This window comes from Neodiprion fabricii, chromosome 3, assembly GCF_021155785.1.
Source record: "Neodiprion fabricii isolate iyNeoFabr1 chromosome 3, iyNeoFabr1.1, whole genome shotgun sequence".
Classification (NCBI taxonomy): domain Eukaryota; kingdom Metazoa; phylum Arthropoda; class Insecta; order Hymenoptera; family Diprionidae; genus Neodiprion; species Neodiprion fabricii.
In genome coordinates this window covers 7,193,705-7,205,196 of record NC_060241.1, presented here as the reverse complement: position 1 = coordinate 7,205,196, position 11,492 = coordinate 7,193,705, and the positions used below count along the sequence as shown (strand labels likewise).

Below are 11,492 nucleotides of genomic sequence, written 5' to 3'. Positions count from 1 at the left end.
TTTTACTCTCATAATTCGAGTAAATCGTTTCCTTCACTTCCTCAATCATTATACCAAATAATGGAGTCTTCAACAATTATTAATAATATTGTATATTACGCAATTTCCCCCGATGAATGACCTGATTTTGCCTATCTATTCGCCATACATCGCAACTTCAATCTTAGAACCAGTTTCGTTTCGTAAAACGAACTTGAAATTCCTTTGCTGATTATTTTGGCCCACAAGAATCGAGGCATTAACGCTTTCAAATATTTCGACCATTTCGATGTGAAATGTAATGGTAAGTTTTTTTTAACCAACGAAAATCCTTAATGTGATACTTTCAAAGCAGCCAGTATTTCACGCTTGGCTGATATAATCGTGATCCAAATCAATTCACTTCTTCACCAAAGACTGCGTCATCACGATCGCCTCGTTTCAAAAAACCTGCTTCACGATTTATCACTCGTAATACAATAATCAAATTATTCTGTTAACTTATAAAAAATTTCATTCAAATACCAGCTCAAATACGTCGCCTTAGACTTTTATTTTTCAACTTACCATCAAATATCAAATTCGAATATCGTATTTGACGAATCAGCAGAGTTTTAGATGTTAAAAAACCGACCTCAATTACGAAATTGCCCCGACAAAATTTAGCTGATTATAGCCGTTGTTATGACACACTCTCTCTTCGCCAAATTAATGAAAGGAAATCCAATAAAAAAAAGTCTTCGGGATCCAGTTTCATTTTGCAGCTGAAAATTTAAAAACGCATTCTTCGTCTGGCAGCTCAAAGAACATTCTTCAAATCAAACGGATCATTCCAAAGTCTGGCAGTTCCGCCAACGCAACCGACGATCACGCATTTAAAACGCTTCACCAATTGCACTCTCTTTTAAAAATTTCTTTCTTCAAATAATACACGGTTAATAAAGGGTTTCACAATTATTACTAATTGATACGCGATCTTCGCAATGAAATTCACAAATTATCACGTTATAACAGCATTAAATACGGATGATTTTCGTGCTTGTAATCTAAACTTGTGGACAGATTTATTGGGGAACCATATGAGGTTTAATTATATTGCGACCCTGGCTAGACGGAAATGTGTGAATTTTAATGGTTTATTAAATTTTAACATGCAGCACGGGATACGTAAGAGTAATAAAAAAACTGATTTCACAACTCGAAATTCAGACTCGAGAGATTGTTTTAAAATAAGATTTTGACGCAACTGTCGACCGTCCGATAATTTTCGTATGCAAAATAATAACATTTATAATAAAAGTGCATAATTTTACAATAATTATGAAATGTCGAAATATCACACGGATTGTAAAGATTCCATGATATTTCAGTACGTCCCACTTAATTTTCATATTCTGTGATGCGTTTGACGCGCAAAATATATGTTCCGTGTCTAATGGTATAACAACGTGTGCGGTTATTGAACGACCTTTTCGCACGCGTAAAGGTGGAGAGGTCTTTTTTTCACTTTCTTATCCACGCGAAAAAGACATGAGGAAACAATTAAAAACTTTGAAATTGAAAAATGGATGAATTAACGATAACGGGCTGTAAATACTGTCGCTTATGCTCTTTCATCGCGAACTTTATGAAACACAATTAACACAACCACATACGATCTTGTATCCTTGCGTTTGTTACTGTTTTTTAAAAGGATAAAAAATTTTAAACATCCTTTCGGAAATCGCGGATTTCTTATATTTCAAAATATAAAATTTTCGAAGTGCTTGCGAAAAAACAATCGGCTGATGCGATCTGACACCGTTAAGTTCGATCTTTAAATTTTTATTTTTCAAAGTTTTTTGCGGCGTTAAAGAAATAAAACATAAAAATGGCGGATTCGAGATATTCACCATTTATAAAAGTGGTAATAAAAATTTATTGTCGGTGAACTTTAACCTTCATTTATATCTCGGATGATGTTCTTCACACTTACAGCAGTGTCCAGAAATGGCAATCCTGCATTCCAAGCATGACGTCGATTACAGGTAATGATTTTACATTTTTTTACGAAACGTAACTAAGCGGAGCAATTTCAAGGGTACCTAAGTATTATTTATCATAGATAATTATAGTTCGTTGGATTCAAGTAACGTAAGAGAAATTTCATTTTCACTCGTTCACTGTTATATGATCGTGATACGAGGTTGACGTAACAAGAAACTACCGTGTTGTTACACAAGCTATTCATAATCTGACCAGGTATTATCACCAAACTACATGCAAATTAAGTTGCATCTAAATGCGTTTAAATTTCGCGTATCGTAAAATTTTGGATTTTGAAAGAGCACGTTTTGCGCAACGACCAACGATTCCCACTGCAATGCATGCAAATTACGTACCATCGAGTAGCATTGAAAATTTTCATATTCAACGAGTTTCCATTTTAAAAGAGAATTTTGTTGCGCAAGGTTAACGATCGGTATAAATATTGACGAATAGTTGCAGAAACAGTTGACTTGCATCACGGAAAATTATGCAAAAAACATTTGCTGCGTTTAGGTGAAGGGAGTTCGCACGGTGGAAAAGAAAAGTGCACAGTAACATTTTATAACAAGGACAACTATTTTTATGGTAAAACGAAACGAAAGTACAGCTTTTGGATAATATTAGATTTTTGTGCTGTTAGCGATTTTATTGTTCGATTGCAGCGACTCGAAAGAAGTTTACGGGCAAAGAAATATTTCAAATTCTGGTTTAGTAACCGGAGTCTTCGCAACTATTTTCATTTTTCACCGTAACCAGAAAATCTACCACGTGTTACTATTTTTTTCCAATTACGGTCACTAGTGCAATATTTTTTTGCAACTGCTGCTATAATTCGATGTTAGCGTAACAATGAATCGATGGTAAGCTCTCGGTTAACTTAAAATTTATGGTAAACTGAATCAACAGATTCAAGGTTGCAGGTACGAGAAAATGTAACATAAAAAACTGCAATTGTACCAATTACACTGAGAAAAATTTTTAGTTTCGGTTACCGCCAACTCCTCGACTATTTTCTTTTTTTTACCATAATCAAAAAATATAGTTCTAGGTACCTAAAATTTTTTATTGCATTTCATCGAGGAAGAAACGACGTTTGAAGATAACCGCCTGATTTGTCGTTTGATTACAATCATCAACGAGTTTACAAATTCCATTTTGAAATCCCTTTCCGCTTAACTGCCGTCGATGGATTTCCGCCGCTTTACAAATATCGGAGATTTGACTATTGGGAAAAAAATGACCCTTGACGATTTCCAAAAGTGAAAAGTTTTTACAAATTTTAGAAAGTTGTTTTCATCGGTTTCGAAGCTTCCTCGTATTTATCAAATTCGTGATCTTTATAGAAGTCTTATTGTAAGTTTCACTTTACATTTTTTTTCCACTCCTTGAGCTCAAAAATTATTAAATTACCAAATACAACGGTGCGAGAATTTCGGTCAGGCGAAATTTCCTGAAGCGTAACGGACATCTAACCTTGGATACAACAGAGACGGATGGATGACGTGTACGTGATACGGTAGGTCAGTTACAAACGAGGATGATTTTAGCTCGCGCACTGTTCTTGCGACAAAAAACAAACTTTCACTCTGTGATATTTGTCTGGAGTGAATGGGGCACGCACAGTCCGATACAAAAGTTTGGATGGGCAAAGAATACGTTTAAAATTATCCTTCCATGTTACTAGCGCCAATAATTGCGAACACTAATTAAACAACATTCGAACCGACTCAAATGGTTGGTTTTTCCTACAATTCTAATCCCTAATTCGTGATATTGTTGGAAACTGGAAACTTCAGTCAATATTAGGACATTCACACCAACCTAATTTTCTTCCGAAGAATCATGACGGTGCTCTGTGAAAAATTACATTTGTTATATTAACTAGAAAACTTCAGTGAAACAGGCATGGTCAAAAAAAAAAACTATTCGAATATTGCTGGAATTACGAAAAACGAGGCACGCGCAACCATTTTGCGCTATTGTCGATCATTTTTTTTTTTTTTTCATGTAGAATCACTAATGCCGACTAAAACCTCGCGGTTACAGATTTTTTGGAACGTTATTACTGTCGCGATAAAATATATAATGCGAAAAAAAGTTTTTCTCATGTCATTTCTATAAGAAACTTCGATCACAATGCGGGCTACTATCTCAGACTTGCTGTAAGAATCTGAAAAAATTTGACAACTCTTTTTAAATGATTTGAAATTAATTTCAGTGATGGGGCGGTAAAAATTCGTCAACACCCTAAACAAGGACCATCCTTATATATATATATATACTTGCATGGAATTGAGAACAAGTGACCCGTTTTAATCCACCACGTTTTATCTTGCGCAAAATGAAACCGGGTGCTTTGTTAAATTGAAAAGCACGATGAAGTATATTTATTAACTAGCGTCAGAAATTATGGGTGAGATGACGTGGGCGTACAGATGTGTTCTACCTGAGCTCTAGCCATCGTTTTGATCGCTAGTACTTAGCGCAAGTCTTTGAACATTCATCGTGCTTTCCGCGAAGCTCAGAATTAAGTATGCATTATAAGTTGACGGAGGTTCGCTAAACGGAGTGAAACAGGGACGTAATTTATTAACTCCGCTTCGCATGCTATTGTTTGTTTCGTTGGTAATATCAAAGCATGATGCGTGGATGTCACACTTTTGCACTGCAGCATGTTTCGACAAAGTTAACAACGTTTCGTCGCAAAATCGCTATTGAAATGTATTTCTTTCACTGTGGCTGAGACTTGTTTCATAATGAGAGACTTTGGTTTCCATGGCTGAATCCTCGTACGATACATAACTCATGAAACGCAGCATCGTCTTGATCCTTTGGTTGTAAGTTGTAAGACAGAACTGGTCGAACGAAAATCCTGGTATTTGCTTTAACGGCATGTTGGGTTTCATTTTCACTCACAAATTGTACGTATAAAATATTTTTGACTCAGACTTTTTTCAAAAACAGTGTCAATACTGTATGCCCGAGTAAATCCTTTCAGCTACTGTCGAATTTGTGTATTCGAAAATTCGTTTTTCCGGTTAATTATTGGCGTTGACCAGTGTCGGGAATTTTTTAAACTGATTTATTATATTCTAATTACAAATTATGGGTATGTTTAATAAAAAGAGAGAGAAATTCTTTATACGTTCGTAATTTATAATTGACAATGAGAAAAAAGGGACTAATTACAATTTGAATTTTGATCGTTACGTCTCAGCCGGTAATCGCGGCGGCGTCATTTCTGCACGGCTAATTACCGACGCCTAATTACCATAACAGTATTTTACACGCTTTTACCATAGGTTCTTAGATCTATATCGATCTGCACAGTTACCATCATAGTATACAGTATTATTGCATTCGTAATTTTTAGGCATCATATCATTCGATTATCAAGCAGAATCCAACTCCTAGATGTACAATTTTTTTAATTCAATTAAAACTTATCTATGTTATTAATAATTTCGATGTAATTAATGCCAAAAAGTAATTAGTGGTATCCAACACTGGTGCTGACTAATAAAAAAAAACAAAAAACCTTCGATAGCGAGAAAGAAAAGCAATTCGTTTCTTTTGATCACATCGCATTCAAATAAATTTAGGCAGTGAATTTTGAGCTGCATCCGATGTGTACGATATCCATTTTTGCTTTTTATTTTATCAAACACGATGTATATTATTCTTGTCTTATTTTCGAGTTCCGTAGAATTTTCACTACCGAATCGTATCCACTAACCTGTTACATTTGAGCACTTTGGTGGAAAATTGCGTATAATTCGGATGACTACCTCTTCGCCTGATTCCTCTACCGCGTCTTGAGTAGGTTACACCTTTTTTTTCGTGGCCAACAGCCCTGTAACCGTGTGGAAAAGATGCCTCGATGCGTGTTTTCTAAAAAGCATCGGGTTGCCGTGCACGAACTATACCCAGTGACCCAAAGTCAGGTAATTCCAACGAAATATCCCCGGAGGCAGGGTAAAATCGTTCCTCGAATATCGAGACTCGGAGAGACTCGAAATACGTACTTTTATAGAACGACGTACGTTATGAAAGGAAAGTCAATACGAGGTGTAGAAGCAATAGAAATTCTTGGCACTCTTATCTTTTTATTAAATATTTTTCCAAAAAACTCCGAGAGAAACCTAATATATGCAATGGTTATGCTTGACGGAATTTTTTTACACTACTTTCCTTTGCAACGCGTGCTGTTAATAACGTATAACGCGATATTGCAAAAACGTCATTGCACAACACCAACAACAATAGAGATTGCAAGATATTATAAACACGATGCATTCGGGATGTGAAATTTTTTTTCTCGATGAGAAATCTTGTTTTAATTTTTTTTTTTTTACAAACTATTTTAAATATTCTCGTAATGTCCTGATAAATACGTTCCAATATGAGCCAATTTATAAGAAAAATAAGAAACATTTTGAGCGCTGAATAAGTTTGCTTAATAAATGAAACATCGAGTCGCTAAGATGAAAAAAGATTACGGATATTTTCAATATTGAGACTCAAACTAAAGTTTGATCAAATCTGACTATAAAATTGTGTTAAAAGTATAAATTTTCAAGCAACAAACTGCATCACAATGTCATACTCGTGTCATCTTCTAGCTCCAACATTGCAATATTCCATCGATACTTCAAACGGAACTCTCTGCTGGGCTCTCTTCGTTTTCCTGTGAATGCAAGGTAGACGGGTCGGTTAACACGTAAGAGTGTGTCTGCTTTTTAAAAATAACGAGCGTCAGTTCCCTTCGGGCAAGAGTTGAGTGAAAATATTCGCATAGATGTGTTCGAGATCGACGTGTCAACGAGTTAGGAAATCTCAGCAATGCACGGTTTGTATGCGTTCCCTGACACGTGTCACACTTCTGCAGAATGAAAATCAAAACTCAACTGGGTGAAATTGATGCGGGTTCGAAGGATTTGGTGACCCAGCCACAAACTCATCGAAAGAAAGTTATTGTACTTATCAGTCGATGAGTCGAATTGACGGCTTTTCAATGGAAGTAAAAATTTTCGTCGAAAACTTTTACGAACCGTCGAGTGTTTCATGTTACTAACTGACAGCTTGGTCTCGCAGTGTTTATCGACAAGCAATGGAAACTCTATAAACTTGGAAATTCAGGGTTGTTGCATAAAGTGAGTTTAACGAAAAATTAGTCGGTGGGAAATTGCCGGTAAAGTCAACGAGATTACATGAAGTTTGAACGGCAAGTGTAAGTTGAAAATTTACAACGTTTATGTTTTAATATTAAACCCGCAAAGACTTTCCTCATCGCCATTACCCCGCAATTTGGAACATGAACTTATATCCATAAACTCCTGAAGGTAGGCGTCAACTTCAAGCATGCCTGCAGATTTGCTCTCAAATATCAAAGCGGAGAAAGAACGACTCGAACTCAACAGAGTGGGTGAGATCGGAAAATCATTTCTCTTCTCTTCAAGTGAAGAACTGGCCTCGTTCGTCGGTATATTCTTCACTCACTAAATTTGCGAACGGATTTACAAGTACTCGATAAAAGGAGCACTGTTTAATGCTTAGCCTCCGTGAACTTGAAGAATGAATTATGTGCGATTTTTTCTCTCTCCTTGAGAAGCTTCAATCCATCAATTCTTCGATCGGACGTTATTTATATTTATATAGCTGTGGTATTGCGCCGAGCTGTGAATACTGCTGATCAAAAACGATCGTGAATAAGAATTGTCATTCTCAAATGTAATCGGCAACGTCACGAGGCTTTAATTAATTGCAAATCTTAAACAGCGGCGTTTTAATGAAGATTTCACTACTATGGTGTTCGGTATCTCAATGACACAAGACGAGGATGTATGAAGAAAATAACGCGACTACGGTGCTGTGGAGACTCGGAGCCTTTGACCTGGTAAGGACTTTGACAATCTTCACCAGGACGCTTTTCACCTCCGTCTCGTTAGCGTCCTCATCATCAACTCCGTGGAGCGCCTTGTCGAAAGCTTGACTAAAGACGCAACTTTTTGCCTCCGGACTGTAAACATACCCGAGATTGCACATGCAATCATAGTAACCGGGTAAATTGATGCAGGTGTTCATATTCTCCTTTGAGCATTTGTCAGTCTCGGTGCTACACTCGTCGGTGTCGACACAGATGCCGAATCGCGAAGACCACTCATAGCCCACCTCCTGACACGCGCAGGTTACGTTCAGCTGGTTCTTGATCAATGACTCAAAGTCCCGATTGTCTTCGCGTTGAAAAACGCATTTCCGGTTATCTGTAAATACGAGAAAGTCGAATAACCATCGTGAGGAAGTAATAAGACCTTTCTCTTCTCAAACATTTTTCCTCCAACATAACTCGACGTGCAGTATATCTTAGGTGCAACGAACCCATTCAAAGGCAAAGAGCGAACGTGTCCAAGAAGAATACTAAAGCACGCATAGATGAGGAATACCTGCACCATTCCCATCGTAGCAAGGATTTTCCTGCGACTGATAGCACTCCTCCATTTTCCAAATATGCTCCAGAGGGCAGCAGGGGTCGGGACAAAAACTGTACACAGCGCAGGCGAAGGGTTTCGCGTCGTCTGCTCTCGGGTCCTTGTTGCCGATGCCGTAGGAGTCAAGACAGTAGGCCATGTTGTCACAGGGTTCACCGAAGCGCGCCAACTCCGGGGTATCCAGCATAGTGTACCAGCACATGTAGTAGCTTGCAGTGGTCCTCCATTGGAATCGTTCTGCGATGTGGAATGAGAACCTGGCCATGCGATTGGGATCGTGTATGTCCATCCAACTCACCGATTGGTCCTTGGAACGGATCCGCGGTGAGGTTGTCCTTCTTCTTCGCGAGTTCGCAGTCCTCTTGGGTCGAGGTGATTTGATTCTTGTCCTTCTCCGGGTCCCAGGACTGCTCTCTCATGACCGTAACGGTGTCGTCCTGGCGCCTCAGCGGTGTCAGCTTGACAATTTCCTCGAGAAACTTCAGGCAGGACTTAAAACTGACTGCGCAATGCTTGTGGACTTCCCAGTGCAGCGACCGCAGCGGTGGTTTAGGAAACTCCTGATACAGTCTCCTCGGCACCTCAGAGACCGAGCCGTAGTAACGGTGGTCGAAATCTTTGAACTTGTGAGTCCGGAGGAAGTAGGCCACGTCTCTGATCACTCGGTTGGCGTCCCAGCCCGCGTCCGAAGCTTCATCGTTGTCACCCTGAGTCGTTGGCTCCCCGGTATTTACGTCGGGGTTAATTACCTGCTCCGTGGCTTGCCCCTCCTCTAGATCATCCTCGTCGTTATCTCTGTCATCGCTCTCCTCGACGATCCCCCAGAAACGTGCCGTCGCGACGCTAAAACATACGTACACTCCGAGGAAACAGGTCGCGTAGTGTTTCCGCATCTCTTGATATCGGTACTGACGGAGGTTAGAAAGTGCCGCGTGAGATCGTTTGACTCCTTGGAAACAATGGAAGCTCGTGACACGTCGGTTGCTGCGTTAACTGAATTATCACGCATTCGCCTTTGAGGATACCATAGATCTGCCGATTTTTGTGACCTCATCACCAGTTTCAACGGCCATACACGAATGGTTCGCCAATACTAGTTTCCAAACAATCAAAGATTACAATCAGTGATATCTTCTGTCCGGGACTCGTGAGTAATTGAAAAGGTTAAAAGTGGCCTGCACAAATGATGTTGCGTCTACTCTACTGTGAGCTTTGTTCATTACCATTATTCATTTCATTTCAGAGTGTTCCGTTTTCCATTTCCAAATCAGCGGTGGTCCAAGTCCAAAAACCAAAACATTCACGTTCGATAAATGTGAGAAAAACAGGGGATGAAAATTGGCAACCGATCAGTTTAGGGTTGAAAAAGGACCTTATTCACTCGTTATTGGAGTACTTGATACTTATGCTTCACCAAATCCACCAAATCAACGTGACAAGATCCTTGTATGCGTAACCATTCTCGACCATGGATTTCTTTTTGCAACCTCACCGAATTCGCTATGTATAAGGACTGAATATATAAGACGGCGAAAGAGAAATCACGACAGCTCTTTTCGCTAGTATATACGTATACAGCTAGACGCCACATGCGTGCTGCTGGGTGATTGTACGATTCAACGAAAGTGGAGCAGACAAATATTGTTGCCTGCATCTGTAGTTGCACAGCCTTAGAATATGGAAAATTGTGGTCCTCGTTACGTCATACTCGTATTGCAGCGAGGTTCGCTCCGGTGATTTTTCACTAAAGGTAAACCTCGTCAGCGTCTACAAGTTAGATTATTATTCCTTCGTTTCTCATTGAATTCAAATAAAGCTGCGGCTTATGTACCGTGCATTTGTAGATTGTAAACTCGGTTACGAATAGAGGTGGTTGGACCAAGCAGACTTAAGTTATCTTGAATAATAATGAGTTTTTGTAGGGAACGAAAGGGAGAGAAATTTTCTCGACCGTATTCAAATAACCGTTGTTTTCTTTTGGTTGAATAAAATGCCGAGTGAACATGGTTACCGCAAATAAATAATATCGTCGCAACTCTGCATTGGAATCAAAATATTTTCGTTCGTGCAAGGTTTTTATTGCTGCCAAAAAAAATCAGATATCCGAGCTCGAATGTAAATAATCACTTCTACGGGTTTCATTCTAAAATCGAGTCACCATTTTTTATACCCACCGGTAAAAGTAAGGGTTCGAGATGGAAATTTCAGCATTGATGAGAATAAGATACCCTCGATTCTAGGGTAAATTCTCCAGATCGTGTAATCAACTATTTATTCATACAATTTTGTATACAGCTTGTGATAATCGTCGCTTATTAATCTTAAGTCATTCCGTTATTCGAAAGCATTTTTCTGAAGCTCGTTTTATCAGCATTACACAATTCACATCCCGTAATCGTCGATAAGCCGAGAAGACTGAGAATAATTGGACAGATTTTCCGGAATTACGATCTTCAGCCGAATTTATTCAACATGACACTCTCTTTAAGGATTCACTTCGTCAGCCTAATATAGATTTAAAGATAATTGCATGGATACGAAATAAGAGTGTAATTAGAGTGCGAATTAATGCTTCGAAATAACATTGCCACGCCATGCAGAGGAATAATATTTCTCATCGTAGAGGGGAAGTGAGTTATCACTATTCTCAAGGTGAAAAATTCACAGTAAGTATCAAGTGTCAAGAACCGTTTGGATGAAACGAGTACAATCAAAAGGCGAAGCGAAATGTAACCACCTTGCAAATCGACTGGTAAAAAAAATTTTAACGTCACACGAGAGGCTTTCCACCGCAGATCGATAAACGAGGTTCATTACTTTCCCATATCGTCATCGTACACGAGCAGAGCGAAGCTTTACTCGACTCAATTTTTATCGACAGATTAATAACTCCACTAATTAACTGTGGCTTTAGTGGTGAACGTTATCCGCCTGGAGTCTATCATTCAATCTTTTAATTATCCACGATGGAGGTTTTCGATTAATTTTCCTCAATCG

At 38.7% G+C, this 11,492-nt stretch overlaps 1 protein-coding gene across 1 annotated transcript; it reads right to left on the bottom strand.

The window, feature by feature from the left end:
- Positions 1–7,827: 7,827 nt before the first annotated feature.
- Positions 7,828–9,388, bottom strand: LOC124177478. Its single transcript, XM_046559861.1, has 3 exons — positions 8,794–9,388; positions 8,451–8,732; positions 7,828–8,270 (listed from the first exon to the last, which is right to left on the bottom strand). Exons 1-3 carry the CDS (start codon positions 9,386–9,388, stop codon positions 7,828–7,830), a joined length of 1,320 nt encoding a protein of 439 aa, XP_046415817.1.
- Between the last annotated feature and the right edge of the window lie 2,104 nt (positions 9,389–11,492).